The following is a 25380-nucleotide window of genomic DNA, read 5'->3' as shown; positions in this document are numbered from 1 at the left end:
AAACTGTCCATTTTTAAGTCAGCTCTGGAATCTCCTGAACTCCTTGGAAAACACTGTCTAAAATGATCACAAGAAGTAAAAAACTGCAAAAATTATTGCATTTGCTTTATAAAATGGACAAGAGGTGGTAACTCACCATTCTTTTTCCAGGTCAGACTGGGTGGGGGGATGCCACTGGACTCGCATATCAGGCTTATCAGGCTCCCTTCAATTACTGTCAGTTGAGAGCTGTCCTCTGAGCCATAGATACTTGGGGACACTGAAAAGAAACGCCAACTATTTTCATCATGTGAAATAAAATGTTACCAGCCAAAGGCAAGACCCTGTTGTGCCTTGTGCAGATGGGTTCCAGTGAGCATGGCAAGAATTACAAGGATTGTATTTGCTTCCCCAAAGTTGTGAACCAGACTCTGGCAAAGAATACTCCGCTTAGGAATGACCAAACCCATCCCTCCAGCCTCTGAGGCAGTGTAGCCACAGGCTGCAGCTATGGCTGGCTTTTGAATGGGCTTCACTCTACAAAGCGGTTTCTGTGTGTTATGAAAACTGACTCAGAGACTTACAGACCTACAGATATCATCATTAGTCTGAAAATGATTTTTAAAATTCAGCCACATTTTTTGCTTTGAGCATCTCCTTCAGCAACACAGTCCCCTAGCTGCTGCATCCTACACTCAAAATCCCATCCCTTCAGCTGTCCTGCCAGAGCAGAACACCAGCTTTGCTCAACACCTAGGTGACTGCGAAGCAGCTGCATGGAAAAGGGGCCAGTCTCCTCTCACTCGTATTCTCAAGGTCTTAAACTACATTGCCTCAATCACTGGGGAAGGGATAACTGCCCTCGTGAAGGGAGGGAACCATTTTCTTTAGATGAGAACAGCGTAGGTAATACTTGAAAATAGACCAAAAAACCCCACCAGAGAACACAGGTTGAAATCAGAGAAGAAAAGCTCACTTGTGAATTAACTTATCCAGCCCATTTCTAATGCACGCGACAATAGAGCACTTTTTCTTCTGAAATTTCAGGCTAATGCTTTGCTAAGCAGCAAATGGATGTACAGAGTTTCAGAAAGACTGTCCAGAGAGGATTTTATGGTACTGTACTGGTTTCAACCTTTTAGCTGCTCTGTTTCTAATCAGAAAGATTCTCTAAGGAGGTCCATCTTACATTTAACACATGGGCTTATTCTACCAGTTTCTGGAACCACAGCTAGCTCTCAGGATCTCAACAATCCTCAGAAGAATACATCTCCTGGATTTAAAATTAAAAATATGGCAGGCAGGACTTCTGCTTCCAGTGTGTAAACAAAGATGGTAATTCTAAACAGTCATCCACAATGACTTTCACAGGCAGCTCGTGGTTTCTATTAAGCTAGTTCCATCATAGCTGCTAACTAGAAAGAACTATCCCTTCCCTCAAAATACTACTGGTCTCACTGCACTAAAAAACAAATGCAGATCTCTCCAGCACCCAAAGTTCTTGCAACAGTACAGGTCTTCCAGGACTGGGTGGGGAGCTAGAGGACAGGGAAATTAAGGAGCCAAAGATGAAATGTTCAGCAAAGGGGGGCATGTGCTTCGGCATGGGTAAGTTGCATGGTCTAATACAACTGCAATATCCAAACTCCACTTCAACATTGGAAGAGTTTTTTTTTTAATAAGTAATGACGCAGTTCTGAACTATAAAATTTTTTTTTGCAATGATTTAAAAATGTGTACGCTTTCCTGGGAATGTTAAATGACAGCAAATACAATAACGTCTCTCTGCATGAACCTTAGAAATTGAATGTTTATGAAATACAGAGCGTTTGAGTGTCTGGCATCATAACTTCACTTTGAGCCCCGTTCCTGTATTAGGAATATTTTTTTAAAATCTTACCCCAAACATTGACATTATAGTTCTTTTCAGTTTTCCCAGCAACATTTGTCGCCTCACAAGTGTAACGGCCTGTGTCCTGTACTTGAGCTCCATCAATCTAGAAAGAAAATGAAAACTCTGGATTTTTCTTTTCACAGTATTGTGAAGAAATGCAACAGGGAGGGGCTTCTCAGTTTTCAACTTTTATTTTTACATATATCTCCTTAAATATTCATAATACAGTACTACTGCAAAACCTGTACTCAAACACATGTTTATTGCCTGGACCTCCTTCCATCCTTACCCATTACTCTTTTGCACCAGAGGGTTTAACGCTGTCCAGCCTCAGGCAAATCTAGTGCCTTCATGGTGGACCTGCCCCTTGGGCAGCAATCAAGACCAAACGACCTCATTTACCTTCAGCACGCTGCCGTCCTCCGCGACGCTCAGACCTGGTTTCTTCAGCAAGGGCCGTCCATCCTTGAACCACGCCAGCACCGGTGGGGGAACCGCCTCGCTCCGGCACAGCAGCTCTACCGGGTGGCCGAGCAGCACCGACACGTTCTGCTCCTCACCCATGATGTTCGGCGGGACTGGAACAACCAACCAAAACAAGGAAACCGTGGGCATCGCGGACTGCCCGGAGTAAGACATACTGCGGGGATTGAAACTCTTCATTTAATGAAGTACTGAGAAGCTTCTTGAAGCAACTAGCTGATCGAGAAGCTGCAAAAATCTTTAACTCTTCTTGATAAGAAAAATGAAGAGCTGTTTTGTGTGGTATCTGCTAGCTAATTATTGCAATAGTTGGGACTGAATGCTTTTTAATTTGCACACCAGTTTCAGTGATTATCTCATTTTCATACCTCTCCAAATTTCTAGTGTGTAAAAATCAGAATGAATGAACTTCATTCATTGGGAATGAAGTTTTCTCTGTAGAAATCAAATGCTTGCGGAGAGTTAAGTGAAGTCTATTAGCTGTTCCTGAATAGGAAAAATGTATACTTTTTTCTTCCTTTTTTTTCCTTGTTTTTTTCATAGCCAGAAAACAAAGCAACGGAAAAGTGATTGAGAACAAAACCTTAGCATGTGGCAAGCAAGCAGTACTCCCTGGCGAGCAGTATTCCCTGGCGTTCGTGGCTTGATGACGCTAAATTAAAAGCAGGCCAATGCCCCTAAACTCTTTACCATCCGGGCCTCGCCTCAGCATCCCCCACCAAACTGGATGTCCGTGGGGAACATCGTGCTCTCTCATGGCCAACTGAAGTTTTCTGAGATTCCCTAAGCAGTGTTTTGCCCTCGCCAGGATGTTGCCACATTCAGAATTTTGAAGTGTTTAGGTCTCAGGCATGCACTGACTTGGAAAATGGGAATGTGTGGGCCATCAGTGTTCTGCATTACTCCTGCGCACTACTGAATCTGTCCTGGAGGTTACTTGGTCTGGCTGCTTATATCCAGTGGGACTTTTATGACTGGCATGTACTAATTCAGTTTGCACAACTAAAAATTTAACACAGCCAAATTTAAGAGCCTTTATTGTCCCTTTTCCTTCACACTTAGCCTTGCAATCCATTACTCCAGAAGTCTCATGTCTGATTGCACAATACACGGGAGTAAGAAGGGGGGCTGTCTCTGAGAAATACTCCAGACTTCACTTTGAACAAAAAGACATTGAATCAATTAGAAAATTTGAGATTATAAAATGCCCCAGAGCACTGCTCAGTAAGCCAGCAGTATGGCTATCAAAAACCCACTAACAATACAGCTTTGTTTTTGTTTTGTTTTTTTCAGAGGAAGTACTTAGCAGAGCAGCTGATTTCACAGTTTGGAAATAATTTAGGGAAAAGTCTGGTCCCCGTGGATAAGAAATACAGTAACCAAGAAAAAAGAAAAATCTGTTTATCTCACTTTCCTTGTAGACTTCACAAAAGGCCTAGATTCTTTATGACTGCTGCAGAACTGAAAATTGGAAGCTGACCCATTATTGCAGAAGGCAAATTTATTTTTGATTATTTTCCCACCAATTGCTTTTTCTCTCAAACTGAACTGCGTTCAAAAGAAAACTGAGTTCATGAAATGCAAAAAGACAGACAGTAAAGAGTTTGTATTTTGAAGGAACAAGGTTATGCTCATGGCAACCAAACATGATCTAGACTGTTGCATCTCGTAGTCTGGCCCAGGATGTTGCATATTTCTACTCACTCCAGCTCCAGCACTATTCCTAATTATTTTCCTCCCATGACTTATTAATGTCCCATACCCCAGATGAGGTTAAGTCCTAAGGGTGATACTATTTTTTGGTGACAGCCTCATTCAAAATGGCCCTGCAGCTGAGTTCAACCCAGGACAGCTTCTATCACACAATAATGATTTTAAACACACTCATAACTAACTTCCTTAATTTTATCTAGCTAAAAGGGACAGAGGATCCAGAAAATAAAAAAGAAACAGTAAGTTACGTACTATGTAACAGTAAGTTACATACATTTGTAATCCTCACTTGTCCTTTTAATATGGTTTGGAACCATTTTCTTTCAATGGTTGACCAAGACCTGAGCCATTTTGCATACAGTTAAAATTTTGTAAATAGTTTTTACATGAAAAAACATAGAAATTTGCCAGAAAAATCTCACCATACACTCTAAGATCAATATCTCTTTGACTCTCGCCTGCAGCATTCACTGCAACACACGTGTATTTTCCTGTGTCACTGATCTGAACACTGGTTAAAGCCAGGACACGGCCCCCGGAGAGAACCTGCAATAGAAGCAAGACACAGTCAGCACATATGACTTGAAAACAGAAAACTCTGCTTTATTTCAAAGCAAAATATTAGTTCTCCCATTGCTTACCAACATTTCTTTTTTTGTCTACACTCTTCCTTTCACTCAGCTGTTCTCTTTTGACCAATATTCAGCAAAAGCAGAAATCCAATTTCATGCAAATTCATAGGGAACTAATATATCCTCTATCTGTGCCCACGTTATCCCTATATCACATAAAATTCCCTCTGACTCCGTTCAGACCTTAAAATTACATTCAAAAAGCAATCACACCCTCTCCTTTTAAGTATTTAAGAATACCTCCCTTTTTTTTTTTTTTTTTTTTTCTGAATTACTGTTTTATCCCGAAAAAAAAAAACTGATGTAGAAGTAGGTAGGAAATATGTCCAGGTCTATCCTCACAAATGACCGTGTTAACGAAGGAATCACATATGTCTGGAAAGAGTTTTTTGTTTTGTTTTGAATGTAACAATGTCACTTGTTATTAATGCCATGAACATCAAATTCTCTAAACGTCTTAAACCTGCTTTTTGTTTGCTAGTCATGTTTGTTACGATGGAAACCCATGAGACTGACAGGTTCTCCTTACCTATGGCCCTGAAAGTAACTGCAGTGCAAATCTTTCAACATTGCTTCTCCAGCATTACCCAGTCTTAAACTGTATGGATGTCTTCAGGACAGAAATCCAGTCCAACTTCTCCTTTTTGTAAATAAGCGACAAATTTGCTGAGGCAAACTCTTGCTCAACAGGAAATCAGTTGTAAAGACCAACTTATTTCAAAATCCTCACAGTGAGCTCACTTCGCACACTAATTTCTGGAGCTAAATGTGCACCACTACCCTAGAGCAGAATCTCCTATAATCTCATTCCAAACCATTTAACTTACTCCCTTGCCCTTAAATTGCACTAGTTTTAAATAGGAAAGCACTTGGAGAGCAGGATCCAAACACAGCACCTGGAGCCCATCACTAAAGCTGGAAACGGGGCTACCATCTTTCAGCCACGTCAGGATAGGTGCAGGGATACCTCTCGCTTCGCATTCCAGCCTCACTAGATTATTCACTACCACCGCTACCGCGTCGCTGCTGCCAGAGATGAACGGAGGCACTGGGCAAAAAGAAGACAGAAAAAACGCAAATATGAAACAACTATGTAGGAATATTAATCACAAGGAGAACAACTGACAATTTCTCCTCCTCCTGAAAGGCAGGACAGTGTTGGAAAGATTTCTAAAGTTACCACTACCGAGCTCTTGCCATTTGACTGCTTTGTGCTGACTCCTGACCTCTCTACTTCAGTGAAACCGCTGGGCAACGGTAAGCAAGACTGGGCCTATGGCCCACCAGATGACTGCAAAACCCAAACCTGGAAACTCTGCCTCCAGCTTTTGTAATATTCCAATTAGATCTTAGGAAAGGCCACTAATAGCAGTGAGGTTTACAGAAAAAAAAAATCACATAAGCTAAATAAAACAAATACATACGCAGAGTAATAAACTGGCCTGCAAAGCAGATCATTTATCACGCTAAAGCAGATTAGCATGTACAATATCTACCTGTCTCAAAAAATTCCTTAATGGAACATCTCAAAACACTTACTGTAGGTAAAGAAGCTAGAAAGTTTTGTAGAGCTACATTAAAAAGGGAGACAGGAATGTGCCTACAATTTTCTATACGTTTCTGCTCTGCTCCTGCTGTGCTCCCTTTATTTTGCTTTTTGCATGAGTAAACAAATGTGGGTGCAGCACTGACACATTCTTGTGAGAAAAAAGCTTCAAAGTCCAAAGGCTGCTTTCCACACACATTTGCATCTTAATGCAGAAGTGCTAAAAAGGGAGGTGTTTCACTTATCAAGAGAATCAAAACAATTGTGTTTGCTTTATAACCTACAGCTTAATAATACACCTTTGTTTTCAGTATCAGTCACAAAACTTAATACTCAAATCACTCCTACAAAAAGGGAAGAACAGTATGATCTACTCATACCTCTCCTACATGGAAAAAAGTGTATAAAAGTATTTACTGGAAAACAGACGTATTAATAAAGTTGGCAACCTCTAAAAATATGTAACTCAGACTTGCTATTCTTTGATAAATTACAGTAATAACAGAAGGAGTGGTCAATAAAGCTAGTGTTATTTTATAATCTTCTTTACACACATATACAGACACTTTCCTCATTTCGTTTCAATAGCTTCCATTATTCTTACATGTCTGAAAAAAATATTGAGGGGAGAAAGTAGTATAAAAAATCTGAGCACAATGAGAATATGTGAATATGCTAAACTGGAACACAAACTGCTTCCTTTAAATTGAGCTGCAACTCCATTTATTGTTAAGCCAGGAGCATCAAGTATTGCTCTTTCTAAACAATTAATGCAAAAATGATGTGATAATTTCTGCCGTGGATACTACACACACCACGCTCTATTAACAACACACGTTGTTGAGTACAACCAGCAATGGACCATGAGGAACGCTCATTTACAAGACTGTCTGCCATACACAAATCTAGAGCAGGTGTTCAGTAAATGCAGTGTAGTTTTCTGCAGCTGAGCAGGTTCGTAGGTTTGTATCCCCAGTGTGAAATACTTCAGAGTCTACTCTCTTTTCAGTGATCACTCTTGCTTCTGTTATTAGTAGAAAAAATCAAGGTGTCTCAATCACCAAATAAACTGGATGCTAAGCTTTCTCCTGCATAAATACAAAGCATAATCCTTTGTAAGGCCTGTGCAAGACAAGCGGAGTTATGTAGGTAGACAGGGTGGTGTCTCAGCTGCCCTTGATGCAATTTGGTACTTGCTACAACTGCACAGAATCTGTTTTGGAGAGGCAACCAAATTTTGTGTGCCCTGTCTAAGACAGAGAGTATTAACTCCCTAGGACACCCTGGACATATCTGCTAGAATTCTGTTGCCCATGGAGACACAAACATATGCTTAAATGTTATTTTTCACTCTTATGTTTAACCAGAATGCTGACCTTGGCTGTAAGCATTTGCTGGGAATGAATGGCTGGGTGGGGTCAATGGCATTCAGCCACTTCTTGATTTTTTCAAAACATGGTCACTAATCCCAAGGAAATGGGCCAACTAGCCCAACTCACTATTCGTTAATGAACATCAATAGGAACAATATACTGTGCATGCACCTCAGCTAGGGACACTGTGCCAAACCTGGCCCATAGTTTTGCATGGAAGGCTCCCCAGAAAACCAGATGCAGGAATAGACACATATCAAAGAAAAGCATTTGAAAGAGGGGCAGATCCAAAATCCAGTGCAATCAGTGAGAAGGCTGCAATTTGGCTTTTGACCAGGTGTCTCCTGTCTGCAAACACCCACATTTCCACTTCACCTCATTAGACAAAGTACATTTTTCTGTAGATTTCCTGGATTATGAATGAGTATTTGGGCTGTTTCCTTTCTTTATCTGCTGTTGGCTTCAAGGCCATCAGAGCTAAACACAGCAGTTCCAAGACCATGCCAACATAAGTACCTTTTTCCACAAAGTCAGAAAAAGGTACTTATGGTGCCTCTAAATACCCTTGCCAAAAACCTGGTGCCTCTGCTTGTTCATCCAGGCGGTGACAACCTTTACCACATTCCCCTGTTTCAAACCATGGATTCTCACAGTGGTTAACAGCAAAAGAGAGAACTTTCTCCACCATTCCTGCCACATCTCTTTCAGTATGGTGGGAGGAGGAATGATGACGGGGGGTCTGCTAAGTGCAGATAATAGAATCAGAAAGGAGCAAAGGTGGGAATATAGGTGTTTTTCATATGTTTTATGATACTTACCATGAACCTGAAGACTATAAAACAACTCAGCAGTTCCCGCTGTGTTGACTGCCACACACTTATAAATTCCAGTGTCGGAGATCTGAGCATCCTCAATCTGCAGAATCTGCCCCCTGTGCAGCAACGTGGCACTTGCAGCACTCGTGATGGGACGACCATCTTTGTACCATGTGATAGCTGCATAAGGAAACATGAGGGAGAAAAAATTGCCAAAGCATCCCCACCATAAACAGCTAATATGCTTCAAACTTTCCATCTGAGTCTCCAGGTACATCTAGGCAGCATTACAAACCAATATAAATACAAACTACCTGCAGAAGTTTAGAGGTGAAACGTATGCAACCAAAACAGAACTCAACTGAAACGCTGAAAAACTGAAAGCTGTTACTACACTAAAGGAAAAAATCACAGAAACTTAGTAAGCAACAAAAATTGAGAATTTCTTTGCACCTCAGCCAAAAGATGGCACCCTCCAGCAGCAGAGCCTGTAACTGTTGCTTCCCTTGCATCACTTCAACATGCAGCCAACAGGCTGTGGACTGAGCCTTTTTCGCAGCACAACAATTGCCAAGTTGGAGGAAAAAATTACAAGAAAAATGGTGCAAAATGGATACCAAATCTTAAAAAAAAAGATTTTTTTTACCTATATCTTCAGTAATTTCAAATTTTGTTTTACACAGATCGAAATGATTTTAGAAAACAGCGTTTTGTGGAAAATCAATTCCTAAGGATAGAGATGTTTGAACCAAGATGGTCATCTGAACTTCCTTCTGAAAAAGGGGCTATCCATAGCACAGGAATAAAAACTTCTAGATACAAGCCACCAGGTATATCCTCTTAGACACACAGTATTTCCCGTGATTTTCTGTGACAATAAGTAGCACAGAAACAATCTGGTGAAAGGAAATAAATCTTTTCTCTTGTACATCTAAAATAAACAAACCAAACAAAAACCTATGAAGAAACACCCAATCCAAAACTCCTACAACTGAATCCCAGCAATGAAGTAACTAAAATACAGACTGTTTTAGAACTACCTGCCTTAACAGGAGACAAACCTGCACACCCAATGCACAAGAATTTGCAAGTCTGCCCTAAACTACACCATATTGACCTAACAGAGTGGAAAGAGCAGATGTGTTTTGGCCTTCTTTAATAGAAGTCTAACAGTTTTATTGCCTATGGGCAGAGCACTGCTTTAAGGGAATAGTTTATTCTTGTGTTATTCATTCATTTGAACAGAAATATTCGTATTACTGAATTCCCCAATACTTATTCCACATCACTCACTATACATTGACATTTCCCATCACACATACTGTTTAGCAGTTACTACCTCACTTCGATATTGGTAAATTAATTTCAGGTTCAGAATATTAATTATTTTCAAAGGACATATAAAACTGAAAGCTTGTTATCACACTTGCTGCACATTCTCGAAGGCACAGTTACATACCTGGCAGCGGGTTCCCAGATGCTGTGCATTCAAGCTGGATGGGATTATTCACCACCACTGTTTCATTTAACATTCTCCCTGCATCCTCCAGATTGGGTGGTTCTGGGAAAAGAGAAAAAGCATCAGGGTTTAATTAACTCAGCCACTCAGTTGGCAGAATCCCTCATCAAAAAGTAATCTGCCCTCAGAGAAAATCTGGGCAATCAGTTACACAAGCTTCAACTAACTGTTCGATGACTGAGGAAATTCTGAGGAACCTCATCTTTGAAAGCTGAATGTCCTCTAATTATGGAATCTAAGTAGTGCTTAAATTTTTTTTTCTTTTTTTTCCCTGGAACAGTGGAATTTAAAAATGGTCTTAGGAATGTTTCACAACATAGAACAGCATTTTTTCTAATATAGCAAGCTTGTCTCATTTGAGCTGGCAATATTAAGCTGAACATAGTAGGGGCTTTAGAAAGCAAGATATCTTACTTTATTAATCTCTATAAATTTGCAAAATGACACATTATAATCAGATATATGCCAGATATAACACCCTGAACAAGCAGATGGAGAGTCAAAGAAATGAGTAGGCAGTGTGTAGCTGACACTAACATTAATTATGACGCAGTTATAGTGCAAGAGGAATGAGGTTTCTCTTTCTGAGCCTCATGGAGGGAGAAAGTGAAAACTTTTTTCCTTTCAGTTTCACATTTTCCAGCTACTGATCCTGTCTGAGAATAAGAGCCATTACCATCATTAGAAGCATTTTGCCACAGTCCATTCCATCACTTCTTGTGTCCTTTCAGGTTGGATCACACCAACAATGTACAATACTTTGCACTTCTAAGGCACATAGTCTTAAACCGTGGCAAGAGCATTTAGCAAATTCACATGCTTCTGACACAGCAAATTCACACAACTTCTGACATTTCTCTGATTCCTTTTGTATTGTTTTTAGCTGGAAAATAAAATTTCTTCTACCCGGTCTGAAAGATCCCTTCATAAGAGAATGCTTCCTTCTCCGAAAAGACATTCCTGTAAAACTTCCCCAACACAAGCTCATGTGTGGAATGCTGTTTTCCCCACAAGACTTGGCTGCAGTTGGTAATGCCAATGGTGGAACATCATGTCTTGATTCAGCAACAGGATACAGTTCTGAGCGTCCTGGTGGTTTAGTGGAAATGTGCTTGGCTTCTTGATATACGTCTAAACAAAAAAACTGAAGAGATGCATTCCTTTTGTGGCCCTTAGTACCACATTAATAAAGTCAAATCTGAGGAAATAGTTTTTGTCTTGACTTCTTAGTGAGTGGGACAAAAAAAAAAAAAAAAAAAACAAAGAAGAAAGACTGGAGTGCAGGATTAACAAAAACGCCTGACTAACACGTTTTTCATAGACAAAAGGAAACAAAGAACAAAGATGTAAAAAAAGCTGCCTCAAAACAGCCACGTTTTGCTTCTAATTAGAGACAGAAATGTCATTACCATGCACATGAAGCCGAACGTGCTGCTGGGCTTCTCCTGCAGCATTTGTTGCCACACAAGTGTATCGGCCAGCATCTTCGAGCAGTGCCTTGACAACTTGCAGAACACGGCCTGAAGACTCCAGCTGTACCAAAACAGAGAGCAGGGAACTACTTTACCCAGTGGGGTAGACCTTTATGCTGAAAACAGCCAGCCTCATCCTCCAGCCTGCAGTTAATATTCATGCAAGCGGTGTCCCGGTAGCGCAGAGACTTCAGTGCTCTTCGGATGTGAGAACTATGAGCTGTACAGCTGAGAGGGGAGCTGAACTGCAGAGGGACAGGCGAGCAAGGCAAAAAGGATGCTGCAGGTCGAGAGAGTTGCCGCTGGGCAAGACAGCAAGAACTGCTCCACCCTGAAGCAAATCACAGCCATTACAAGCACCCTTCTCCTTGGAACAGGCAGGTACCAGGAAGGGCTGCTCTGTGAAAGCCAGAGGCTCACAGTGAGAGGGAAATGTCTCCGTTTGTGCTACAGTGGCAGCACTTACAGAAGTGCTTCTACTCCCGCCTCACAGAGACAAGTGGATAGAGCTGATTGGCAACTGGCAGATGACAACACCTTGAAGATTAAGGTACAACTGAGCAGAGCAGATGCTGAATTTCCAGTCACAAACTCTGCTACTATGGAGGTGTCTAATGGGATTCAGTCTACTAAATGCTACTCAGTCCGGGACACCATCCTATTCAGGTAAAAAGCCATTACTCTACGGGATGGATCTTTAGCATCTTTCTACCATAATACAAAGGAACCAAAAAAAAAGAGAAGTCTAATATATGTAACTTATTTTAACAGTCTATATGTAACTTATTTTAACAGTCTATATGTAACTTATTTTAACAGTCTATATGTAACTTATTGTAATCATTTTTCATGATTTGAACCTCATAAAAGAGTTGCACTTACTCTTATATTTCCTCTGGCTGTGTTTACTGGTTGCCCATCTTTTAACCAAGTTATGGAAGGGCTGGGAATGCCATTGGCTATGCACTGCAGTGTTGCAGGCTTGTATATCACAACAGCTCTCTCTGAGAGCCCTGTTGATTTGACGGTTGGAGGAACTGCAAGAAACACCATAAACAAAAATGAAATATCATTTGAAAATGCATATTTAAATATATATATTAGTAATGTACCACAGACAAGAAGAAATCTAATCTGGAAATCAGACAAGATGAATTCTAACGTACTGTCATCTCCAACCTTTTTGACCACCAGAAAGAACAAACATTTCAAAAAATGTGAGCACTGTTTTGCTAGCAATTTTAAAAAAAAATAGCAGTATGCTTCTCTTTTCCTCCCTTGAATATCGTACCATGCACAGTAACATCAAATTCCCTTTCATGTTCTCCAGCCTTATTTGCAGCCACACATTTATAGCGACCAGTGTCTGACACTTGAGCTCGAGAGATGAGAAGTCTGTGCCCATTCAACAAGATCTTCTGTCCAGGTCCCTCTTCAACTGGCTGGCCATCCTTCAGCCACCTAGCAAAGAGAGAGCACAATCTCAGATTTTCATTACCACAATACCAAAGGCAGTCCTAAACATGCCTATTTTTGTTTAACGGTATGTCTTGGTAACTATATTTGCATTTCTAGGAAGGTTTGGATATCTTAGCTAGCATTCTGCTTTTTTAAGTGCCACACACTCAGTTATCTTGGAAAAGAAATACAGGGGAACAGACACTAAAGTGAGAAAGGTGGGAGGCAGTCTCACTAAAGTGAGACTGCTGGGAGGCAGCAGGGGGAATAAATGCCTCCAGATGAAAGAGAGAGAAGTCTCCAAGATAAAAGCAATCACTCCTGCCAGATGAAAAGGATATGGCTGCACTAGTAAGGGAAGAAGTGTTTCATCATTTCCTTTTGTCTGTTCTAATCCCTAGGTACAACAGGCCAAACAAAACATAGTGAAATCCTGATCCTGTGATGCACATGCCTTTCGCTGCCTTCAGGGGAGCCAGCATTTCATCCTCCACCTATTAACCATAACTAAGTAGCAAGGAGAGCATATAAAAAATCAGTAGATTTGTTTTCTTTTTAGCTGGAATACAATTCCCTTACATGATAGTTGGTGAGGGTGTCCCTGTTGCTACACAATCCAACTCTAAAGGGCTATGGAGAATCACAATGTAGTCTGAGAGCTCGCCTCCACCTTCCACAAATGGTGAGACTATAGGGAAAAAAAAAAAAAAAACAGCAACAGAAATGTTTAAGCATCAGAAGTGGCATTTTAACTAAATATGCAACATGACTGTTACAATGATACCAACAAAATGAGACACATTCAATTTATGTGAATCAAGTAAAACAGTAGTTCTGTTGCTCCACACACCTAAGACTTCAACTTCGTACTTCATTTCTTGCTCTCCAGCTATGCTTGTAGCCACGCACACATACTGGCCCCTGTCGGCCTCAGCTGTGTTCGGGATCTCCAGCTGCTTCCCGCCGGAGAGGATGCGGAGGCTGGCGCTGGCCCTCACCGGCACCCCGTCCTTCAGCCAGGTAAGCAGCGGCGGTGGGTTGCCCTCAGCTTTACATTCCAGCGTTACGGAATCGCCAGCAACCACCTGCCTGCTCTGCACTGTGTCAGCATCGCCCTCGATTACTGGAGGAACTATAGAAAGGAAAAAATATATTGCAAGTAATTAATTCTGCAGCCAGAAAACAGGTTAGTTCTTCCAACCCGCTTTGGCTCGACACGCCATTACGTCACGTACAATTTCATGTGAGAATGCGCTGCCAGGGGGCAAGCCAAGATGAAGGGAAACCAGAAAATTCAAATGCTGTAGCCGACTGTTTAATAGTGCTGTGAAACAGAGCATCTGCAGGGTTTTGAGATGGGAAAACTAAAACTGGAGGTGTTAAAGCACAACCCCACCCATAGGGGTTATTTCAGACAAACGTGGGATTTTTTCATGCATGAGAAGGAGAGGGATACAAGGAGAAAATAGCTTTTAGGGGAGAAATAGTTTTATACTTCACTAAAACATGATATCAAGAAGTCATGAGCTTTTTAGGTGTTGTCTCAAAAATAAAACACAGTATAAAACACAGATCTAAAGCTCTGTTTGCTAGTGCAGGCCAGTTTTTCAAGGCAGTCTTTGCAAACCTGATTATATTATTAAGGGAGAAAAATCTTCAGGAAACACTTCTAGGAAGATGACAAATAATCAGGCTCAGTAAACTCTCACTTACCATAGACATCCACTTCATAGATCTTTTCAGCAGTTCCCACAGCATTCGTGACCCGGCAAGTGTACATCGCAGAGTCGGAAACTTGAGCCCGAGGTATCTGCAGGATTTGCCCTCTGTCCACATACTGAGCTTGGGGACTGGAAATAATTGGGTGTCCGTCTTTGTACCATGTAATGGTAGGAACTGGGGTTCCCTTCGTTTCACACTCCAGATTTATAAGGTTGTCAAGAAGAGTTGACACCTCTGTAGTAAGATTTCCTCCTTTAATGCTAGGTGGGACTATTTCAGAAGACAATAAAAGCATTAAAACCTTAAGATACAAGTCTGTGCAGTTTAAAATGGTTAAATATTAGAAAGTCTTAAGAACAGAAGATTTATTGTTTAGTTATATAGTGGCTGTACAATTCCCCAGAGCATACTGAGAGGTGAAGGCAGCACGAGAACACAGCATGAAAGGGCTCTAAGAAGTAACTGCCACAAGAAAGCAGTGCAGAGCAGTGCTGCTTCACTGCAGGTACCTGGAAAACTTTTACCTTCTAGGATTTACAATGTGGTAGGCCAACTAGCCCTGAAGCACTTCCTAGAACACCTCTGGGTACATCTCTGCCTCTTCCCTATCTCTGATGGGTGAAGGAGGAGCAGGCCCTACACTCTCTAGTCACTCTAGGGTCTAGGGTCACTCTTTTTCTGACCAGGAAACCAGGATCAATAATCTGCTATTTGAAATATCAAATGCATCCAAGAGCCTCTTGACTGGATGGGAACTGTTGGGTACTCACAACTTCTGAAGATGAAGTCACTTACTTTGAGACTAAATATGAGCTTAGCAAGTCTAGCTTTATACTCCTATTTTTGAAACTTTTGGCTCACAGTCATTTCCCTTATTCGCTAGGCAGCAGTGCTCAGATTTTTTTTTTCTAGCAAACAAGCATTCGTGTAAATCAGCCAATATAAAGAGTTCGTAAATCTCTGCAGAAGTAATAAAAACACACTGCAATTGGTAACAGCTAAATTTACAGCCGCTGAAGGTACCAGACACATCTGGCAGACACATTAACTCCCCTCTGCATGTACCAAACATGCACAGTATATCCAACTCTTCCACCGACTTCCACAAAATGTTCATTGAAAATGTCAACACCGACACAGAAAGAGGTGGCAGCGCAGGGATCTACACCTAAGGGATGGGTCTTACAGATTATCAAAACATGCTGAACTCTTTTCCTAATTAAATAATTTGTGTATGCAAATGCACACAATATGCTGAGATTTCCCTGGTTTAAATGTAAATACTTGTGTCTCTCAACAAATGCTTTTGTCCATAGAGATGGGGAACAATTTTAGCATATTCTTCTGCGAAAATATGGAAGCCAAAAGTAAGAGTAAAGAGGAAAACACAAGAACAAGTGAGAATCAGCATCCATGTTCCCCACTCATTCTCTGGGCTTCTGTTTGTCTGGCTAGGGGTCAGGCATTTAAAAGTAATGAGATACCCCATTCCACTATCACCAATTCACATCTCCCTCCTCAAGGCTCGTATGGTCTACTCTGGATTTGGGGCATTTGCTTTGTGCTTTTTTAATTCCTCTAAATCTCACATCTCTGATTGACTGAGATAGTTCACAGTAACGTCCCACATGAGGAGTATAACGTGGCACAAGGCCACAGCTGTCACAGCTAAAGACCCTTCAGAAGCAAATCCACGACAAATGAGGCTTTGTTAGCCTGTGTACCCATGGTTTCAGATTCCCGCAGTTCACGCGCTAGGTCCAATTGTCTTATTCCACCTGCAGATTTCTGCTTATTTCTCTCTTATTTCTGCTAGCACCGTGTGCTCATAGTTTCCAGATTAGACCAGGCCTCTGCACACTCATTGTCTTCCCTACTGCAAAACTCTTCTCTCCTTTAAAAGTCCCCCTGCAAAAGCTCCTTCCTTCTTCCATGAATCTTCCTCCTCCTTTTTAACCTCCTTTCTAGGCTTTTCCTTTGCCTTAAACTTATCTACACTAATCACAGCAGTTGCCTGTGTTCAGCATCTCTCCGGTGCTTGCAAAAACATGAAAAGTACATTTAGTGTGCTGTAAACTTTGCCAAAAAGAATACTGTTATTATAGATACCCATATTCATGCTTGTTTGCTGCAAAATGTCCTTGTTGTACACCAAGTTAGGCAAGCAAACACACCACAGAACCTTCAGATCATTTGGGACATACCTTTTTCAAAGATTACTTAAGTCTGATTTTTACTGGCTTTGCACTGGTCTAAGTCTACTAACTTTAACCTATTGCTTCATGAATCTACTCCTAACGCTAGCATAAAGGAAAATAAGACCATGGCTGTATTAAAACTGTTTTAATTCACTTTCTCTAAAACAGAATCAAGTCAACTTGATAATAAAACAATTCACTTGAAACCAATTAATAACAAAATCATGAAACTTTTTTGGTTTCCAGCAATTAGAAACCAATAAAGAAGAGACACAAAAGTCATTCAAATGCTGAACTTGCAAAGATTCAGACTACACCCATGCTGAATGTGACACACACAGATGCTCAAATTACCATGATGTTGACAGATGAAGTTAGGTCTACACACAAATTTTGCAAGATCAGTCTTAATTTATATTTATCTGAGCACCTCCCTTGAAAAAGTAAGCCTATTTTTACTGGGCAAATCAGAAAGATATTCCAGGATCAGGAATGCTATAGACTTACCATGGATGATGAGCTTGACCTCCTTAACTTGCTTGCCGGCACTGTTGGTGGCACTGCACTGATACCGACCTTTGTCAATCCTTCGAGCGCTCTTTATGTGCAGAACTTGACCTTTGTCCAGAAGCTCAACGTTGGGATCACCCAAGAACAAGGGCCTGGAATAGAGATTATTTCACTTCACGGAACTCTGACCCCTTCCTTTCAACATCAATTTAAACTGACAATAATAGCAAAGGCTACTTAAATGTCAGTAATTGTATTAAAGGTCACCAGAACAGAACTATTCATGGGAAGAACCACACTAAGGTGACAAGCTATTAGAAGACAGTATTCCCCATTTGCAGAAGAAAGCACAGGACAAAGTTATTTGACTCAGATGAACAAGGATGCCAATGGCAGAAATATAGTCCTATTTTTGCTGTCAGTTCCCTTTTCTAATTACTAGGTCATGACAGCATTTGCTGACATCAAAATGTCTACGTATACAAGGTAAGACTGTCAAACTCTCAACTAAAGAATAAGCAATTGTCATATACAGATACCTGGGTATATTAGCCAATATCGAAACTGAATTGCATTACTAAACACCAATGCTATTTTTTGAAGTATTTACAGCCCATTTCGTTTCTAAGGCTAATAACATAAGCTGCCAAAATTCTTTTCTTTGTATGCTTTCCTGAAAAGATGGCATGAAGAATTGAAATATGCATGGTAAAAATGCTTTTAAAATCTTAAGTGTATATATAAAGAATTGTACAAGGCACTAGCTAGAAAAATATTTGACATGGGTACTGTCTACCTGTGAAAAAAAATGTCAGCAGAACATCTGTATTTTAACTAATAATAAATATAAAATAACCTACATGTAAAGAACTCAAAAAACGGTTATGTGTTTGTCTTCATTTAGACACTGTCTGATTTCAAATACTGTAAAGCTGCTCTGCAAGTGCCAGTGTGATTAATGTGACAACTCACAGAGAAAAGTGGGATGCTAACTTTTGACCAAAGGACTCTACCACATCGCCCTACCACAAATTTTGTCTGATGACAATAACTTAACACCGAGAATGGTTGCAATAACAGCTTGCTAAAGCAACACATCTGTTTCTTTTCTGCTCTTAAGGAGGAATAATCCAGACATCGAGCACAGCAGCAACAACTTACTTGCCATCTTTGAACCAGAGAATGTCAGGAAAGGGGAAGCCTTTCGCTCTGCACTCCAGAGTGATTTCGTGATTGAGAATGACTGCAATTTCACTGGCTGTAGCAGCACCTATTATACTTGGCGGAACTTTAAAAAGACAAATGTTACAATAAGAACTGGAATTTAAAGAGGGAAGATATGCTATGAAACAGGAAGAAAAGCAATTTCAGTCTTCTCTACGGAGTCCTGCTAGTCCAAAACATTTCTACTGCAACAAGCACTAACACTGGTGCTGGTGACTATTGCAGAAGATTCCTTCTAGCTTCTCATCTATGTTGGTACTGTACTCCCAAAATATAAAACAAAGTATCAAAGATCCAAATCCAGAAATGAAAAATAACTCTTTGTTATTATCAAAATGGCAAATGCTAAGTATTTAGGAGCCGTTGTGAAGACAACAATCACCATTCAATGGACAGTGAGAGAAAAAAAATTATATTAAGCTGAAACATAACGGTGTCTTAAGTATCAATTATTTTTCAGATCACCATCTTAAAAAAAATACAGTACTAACCTAGTACATCTACATTAAACATTTTCTCAGAACTTCCTGCTACATTTACAGCTTTGCATGAATATTGTCCGGCATCATCAGTAGCAGCTTTAAGGAGCTTCAGTATCTTCCCATTGTGCAAAATCTGGAGAGCACTGCTTTCCACAACCTTAAAAGAACCCAAGAGATTAGCCTTATGTGATCCAAGTTACATCAGCCAAATATCACAGCTGTTTTTTTAATAAGAAAATGGTAGTTTTATTCTAAGGGGTAATCCATTTTCCTATTCAGTCACAGCACTAATCTCAAAAACTTCTGCAAGATATCCACTATAAATCAGCCATATTTAGCTAGCTCACTGTGTGGGTGTTCTTAGTGCAGTTTAAATATACATTAAAGCATATATTTACTTTAAATGAGCTCTCACGTCAAGCACTCAGTAGTGAAGTTAATACATAACAGTTAATAAAAAAGCTGGAATTGCTGATTATGTTACTTCACTTAGGTTAACTGCACATACCTGAATATCTTCTTTATACCAGGAGATTATTGGGAAGGGGTTACCAGACACTTCACACAAGAGACTTAAAGGATGCTGAACAACTACAGATGTATTTGTCACTGTTTCTTGGTCCCTAATTTCAGGGGGAACTGCAAGAAAGTTTGAAGTAATCCATGAGGTTTTCTATTCCAGTGATTTCCCACTTTTTCCTTTCCTCCCAGTGAAGAATCTCTGTCATCAAAATTTCCCTGACCCATTTCAGCTACCCCTAGATGTTCCTGCTCTACTCTGGACATACCTCCCCTCTTTCTTCTCCTCAAAGAACAGACTCTTCTATTGCCCAAGTAACAAACTGATAGATAAAATTACTTAAAACACAACCATCATCAATATTTCAAAAGAGTAATTTATAATCCCGTGTTATCTGCTTATTACATAAAGGAATTGGATTCCAGAGATTAATTTCTTTGTTTCTCCAGGAAGATCTGTCTACTATATCTCCCACATTGAATGCATGGAAAATGGCCTTATGTGGCGGATGAAAAAGTTCCAGCCTCACTGACAAGCCCTGCAGGCACATGATGGAATTCCTGTTTTTCTTGGATAAAAGACAGAGCTATAATACTGCCTGGGTATCACATTTATACTTGAAATATGGATCTATCCTCCAGTTTTTAACTTCATCAGTACAAAAGCCTTCATTGCTATTTCTGTCAAAGTCATCAAGTTTAAATATAACACTTGACAAATAAGACTCACCTAGTTATCTGAGCAAAACAAATATGGTCTGCATATAAAGTTACCATGAATAGAAATAATAGAAGTTATACAGGGAATAAAGGAAAGACTAGTTTTACCACTTACCATGAACTTTCAGGTTATATTTTCTTTCTGTACTTCCAGCTTCATTGGCTGCCATACAGATATATTCCCCACCATCAGAAGGTGTAACAGCAGCTAAGATCAACAGAGTTCCATCCTCCAGAACTGAAATCCCTGGTTCGCTGCCTGTCAGCTCTCTGCCATTACGTAGCCATTTGATGACAGGCTTTGGAATACCTAACAAGAAAAAGGTGAATTGGCAAGAAATTCTTTACTAAGCTAAGAATTAGGAGGATTCCCATTACTTGCTGAAAATCTTACTGGTAAAGACAAACCATACAGAGGCAAAGGGCCTTCAGATTTACAGGAAGTCCCTAAACATCTTAATGCCCTTGATGGCAAGCAACGGCTTTTTACAGAAAAGTCATTCTTTTCTGAAGAGATGACTTCTGAAAATTCAATACTATCTACATTTAGTGGTTATTTCAATCATTAATAATTTCAATTTTTAGCATAGACTAGAAAAAAAATGCACATCTAGGAAAAAAATGCACATTTTTACAGCGACAGGCAGTACAGATAAACTTAGCACAGTAATAACGATGCACACCTTTTGCTGGGCAAGGGAAAGCAACACGTTGATTTGCCACTCGTTCCTGAAATGGACTATTGTATGAAGGGTCAAGATCATCTATAGTAGGAGGTTCTGAAAGAAAATTAGATCCAAAAAAGTGTCTTGCCTTCTGATCTTTTGCTTATTTTAATTTTCTTTAATTGACATTAAAATACAGCATCTAAACATTGAAACATTTGAATTTTGTACCACATATCAGTTAAAACAGCAAATAATATTGTCCTCCAAAAAATAAAGCGGACATGAAATTATATTTAGCCATGGCAGGAGGCCAGCTGAAATACCTTGAACTTGCAGCGTTATCTCTGATGTGTCGCTGCCCGCTAAGTTGCTAGCGACGCACTCGTAGATTCCAGCATGCGGGAGCTGGACGTTGCTGATGCTTAGCACTCCATCCAGGCTGTGAATAAGCTGGCCACCACCCATGAGCACGGTGCTTCCGCCTTTGAACCAAGTGACTGTGGGAGGAGGGATCCCCTGGGCTCGGCAGGGAATGTCCACGCTGTGGCCAACACGTGCTTTCAGAACTCGAGGCCCGCGCTGTATCTTCGGAGGAACTAAACAACACAAGAAAGTTCACAGTAATTTTTTTTTTTTTTAAAAAGTGCAAGATCATTCTTGAAGAAAATACTTGTCAGGTTTTGTCATTTTAGGAGATGTCAACGGAGCTGAATTCCCACAAGTGACTAAGGAAGCAGAGGTGTGTGCTCTCTACCGACTGGAAGCACAATTCCCTATTGCTCAACATACCTGGACAGACTAGGTTTCCAATTCTATTGCATTTACTTCCCTAAAAGTAGCATACTCTTATTCCACTGAGCATATCCAAAAGGAGCTATGGATACAGGCTGTTCACAACACAAAACAATTCAAAAGCTTTTATGATAAAGTTAACCACATTTTCCCTCTGACATTTTAATTTCCTTCCCCCTAATCCCTCATCTTTGTGTGCTTCCAAACACGAGTTCAGACAAGAAAATAAAGTATGGCTAGAAGAGATTCTGCTGGTCCCAAAGAATAATATAAATCTGACATAACTCTTTGGCTACAATGTTTTTATTTCTAGGGATCAGCGACAATAAAAAGACTTATAAAGAATGTCTGAAACAATAACAAGTGCCATTTTTCCAGACTCTCTGCTAATGTACAAGTATAGATAAACAAAGATGTGCACTGATACTGCATCTCTCTATACACAGAGCTAGACAGCAGTCGGCCAGAGCCATTGTAATTGAATTAGCATCGTCTGAAGTTTTCAGAGCTGCTTGGGCAGGAGTTCCAATCTGGTACGTGCATGGTATGTGATCCACTTCAAAGCCATATGTTGGCAACGGGCACTGGCTTCCTCAGCCTCTACACGAGCCACGGAAGAACCATGTGCAGCTACTACTGATCAACCTCATCATGAGAGCGTGACCATCTATGGCAAAAGGTGAGCAGAGCAAGATAGGTCCTAGCTTGTGCACGGGAGATCAGACATATTCATTGTGGGGTAGGAACACTGGACACAAGAACATCATGTTGGGCTCAGGAGAGGAAGGGCAATAAGAAGACGGCTAAGGTATTGGTTTGCATAGGCACAGAAAAATCTATAGGCATACAGCTCAGTAGAAAGACAGGAGCAAGTGCCCATCCACAAGCGATGATGTTGCACACTGGCCTCACTACCACCACTTATGATGTACAAGAACACTTGGGACAGCCTTTATCAATAGTTCGGATATCTAACTCTCATCAGATCAGTAAGAACTCAGCATCTACAAGCCTTAGATAACTTTGATTTTCAGCTCTCAAAATTCGTACGGTTTAGGAAAAATCAGATGTCATATAGTGCTGTATTTCCTACATGACTCTGAACAACATTAAAGGAAGACAGATAGATACACACACACATATATGCATTATTTCCTTTTCAGATAAGCAATAACAACAATTTGCATAAGAAGATGAGATGACCTGAAAGAATACGGGTCAAAGGCATTGAAATGTACATAACAAAAATGTTCTGCATGAAAAGACACTAAATTCCAAGCGGAGTCTTGCAGATGATTATCCGAGTTAAACCTTACCATGTACATTTAGCTTCACTGACTGACTCACATTCCCAGCAATATTTGTGGCTATGCAGATATACATTCCACTGTCTGAAACTTGTGTCTCACTGATCTTCATTGACCCTGAGGGTAGGAAAGTGTGTCTGGAAAAGTAAGCAGCAGATAACACTGAATAAATATTTGTTGAAAGTGGAATGATCTCTACTTACACATTACTAATGATTGTCATAAACTCAAATGACACCTTTCTGCACGGTACACTGCATCATGCTTCATTATTAAACTATGACTTATACTTACTCATTTTTTAAATTCTTTACTGAACCAGTACCTTCAGAACACTGAGCAAATACCAAAAATATAAGATCTATGTAACAAGATTTAGTCAGGAAAGAAATAAAATGAGGTACATACATTTATGACTTGGTTTCACAACTAGAAACTCAAGTCTTGGACTCGATGTTATCTTCAGTTTAGACAAAGTTGGCGGGAATTGGTGCTGTCACTTGTCTTCCTTTCCCTAGCACTCTCTAATCAAGATTCTGTCTGCATATTTGGTATAAATGGTGAATGTGGGAATTACAACAGCTTGGAGAGATGAATGGCAAGGAAGTGAAGTTCATTTCTTTCAGGTCACCCATATTTGTGTGATATCATGATTCCTCCTCCGCTGCCCATATCTTATATATATTTTTTTTAAAGCATGCCCCAGAAGACATGATGGCTGGAGGAGCTTGCCTGACATTATGCAGTCCACTTATTAGATTTACTTCCTGACAAAAGTCCTTCATTTCTGACTTCACTCTTTTGTTTACTGGTCCCATTTCTAACATTGTCTTTGGGTGGTCTCAAGAAGTTTTGTTTGGACTAATTCTTTAACTTTTACTGACATCTGTAAACAATCTTGGAATGGGCTGAACTGGACTTCTTGGACCCCTCCCACAACAGCCATGAGCAAGTAGCCTAATTTATCTATGTCTCATGAGGTAAAATAAGGACAAGTAATGGATCAAGAATGCTGGTTCATTAGTGCATGAGATGTGGTCACAGAACACAGCAGAAACATCCTCACGAAACACTGCCAACAAATTAGCTTTCTGCACACTAGACCCTTCATCATAAAATAAATGCTGGCACACCCAAATATCACTTGCCAGTGCTGTCGCAAATCACGGAATAGGTAGATAACTACCTATAGTAGATAGGTAGATAACTTTTCTACAAAGGCAACAGGCTCACTTTGAGGTCTGTCTGATTCCTCACCATCGCACTGGAATTGCTGAGGGACACTAGACAGCTGGCACAGGAATGTCTAGATTGCGGTTTCCTGGTTTAGGAATAAAGCCATGGCCTTTACCTCTTCTTAGGGAGGCTGGAGACTAGAAGGCATTAGCAGGCTCTGTGACAGTGCCTGGCACTTTAGCTGGAGACACGGGGAGGCAGAATCACCTAGTCTTCTCCTCTTTTCCTTTCACCTCCTATTCTGCACCACACCAAAATAATAAGGAAAGACTCAAATACCATGGTCCACCCTGGAGACAAGACAAGCCTGTTCCCAACTCTTCAGTTTCCAAAGCTGTCAGCTCAACATTTTAATAAGCATTTAACTATGTTTTCATATTTTCATGAATGCCTGGAGAGTTACTGGATCCAAAACACAGCAATATAGGAGCCCTTGTAAGCACTCACCAACATTTATCATCATCTGTATATTCTACTGGCAGAGCATACCTCATACGAAAAATAGACTACTCTCCCTTGGGCATAAATATGAAGTGCTTAAGAAAGATACATTTTTAAAGATTTTAAATCAGACACAGATTATGTGGATCTTAGGATATCACAGCAGCATAATTATAATGGGATCTTCTTTGACTTTGGCCTTGTGAGGTTGCTAACTCAGACTGAATTTTGAAGTTCTGTCTTTGCTTATAAACACTTAGTGGAATGGAGTCTCTACTGGGATACATAGCTTCAGCATCTCTCCAAAAGCGACACCTGCTCAGTGTGGGAAAAGAATTTCAAGACGTAATGAAACAGGGCCTTACGAAAGAAAAGTATAACTTTGTACCTTCTGATTGATTATGAGGCAATTAAAAATTGTACATTCTTCCAAAACCTTGAAAGATTCGAAGCAATTCATTTTTTTTTTTTTTTTATCAAATCTCATTACCTTGGAGAGAATGGCGATATGAGCTGCGTTTCTTTGGCCCACGTAATTATAGGGGGTGGCAAGCTCTTTACTTCACAAGGAAGTGTCACATCTTCTCCTGCAATTACTGAGATCTCTATGGGTTTATCATAGGCATTTCCTTGTTGGTCTCCAGGTCTGGATACTCTAGGTTTCACTATAGCATGGA

At 40.2% G+C, this 25380-nt stretch overlaps 1 protein-coding gene across 1 annotated transcript in view; it reads right to left on the bottom strand.

Annotated features, from left to right (window-relative positions):
• Nucleotides 1-25380, bottom strand: part of HMCN1 (hemicentin 1) — a 147076-nt gene that overhangs the window by 57475 nt on the left and 64221 nt on the right. Inside the window, exons 22-43 of the mRNA XM_088524884.1 lie at nt 25194-25368; nt 23036-23163; nt 21251-21523; nt 20943-21038; nt 20375-20569; nt 19529-19659; nt 19030-19177; nt 18476-18602; nt 17312-17466; nt 14598-14876; nt 13735-14016; nt 13464-13572; nt 12718-12887; nt 12309-12463; nt 11364-11487; nt 9895-9996; nt 8439-8615; nt 5598-5749; nt 4492-4615; nt 2276-2451; nt 1880-1976; nt 137-259 (exon numbers count right to left, since the gene is read on the bottom strand). Coding sequence (XP_088381010.1) covers nt 137-259; nt 1880-1976; nt 2276-2451; nt 4492-4615; nt 5598-5749; nt 8439-8615; nt 9895-9996; nt 11364-11487; nt 12309-12463; nt 12718-12887; nt 13464-13572; nt 13735-14016; nt 14598-14876; nt 17312-17466; nt 18476-18602; nt 19030-19177; nt 19529-19659; nt 20375-20569; nt 20943-21038; nt 21251-21523; nt 23036-23163; nt 25194-25368 — 3498 coding nt within the window. The remainder of the gene's footprint in view (nt 1-136; nt 260-1879; nt 1977-2275; nt 2452-4491; nt 4616-5597; nt 5750-8438; nt 8616-9894; nt 9997-11363; nt 11488-12308; nt 12464-12717; nt 12888-13463; nt 13573-13734; nt 14017-14597; nt 14877-17311; nt 17467-18475; nt 18603-19029; nt 19178-19528; nt 19660-20374; nt 20570-20942; nt 21039-21250; nt 21524-23035; nt 23164-25193; nt 25369-25380) is intronic.

Source organism: Tinamus guttatus, unplaced genomic scaffold (assembly GCF_059628265.1).
Source record: "Tinamus guttatus ecotype Peru unplaced genomic scaffold, ASM5962826v1 Tinamus_guttatus_pri_ptg000215l, whole genome shotgun sequence".
Classification (NCBI taxonomy): Eukaryota; Metazoa; Chordata; class Aves; order Tinamiformes; family Tinamidae; genus Tinamus; species Tinamus guttatus.
Note: the sequence above shows the minus strand (reverse complement) of the source record. Positions and strands in the feature narration are given on the sequence as shown.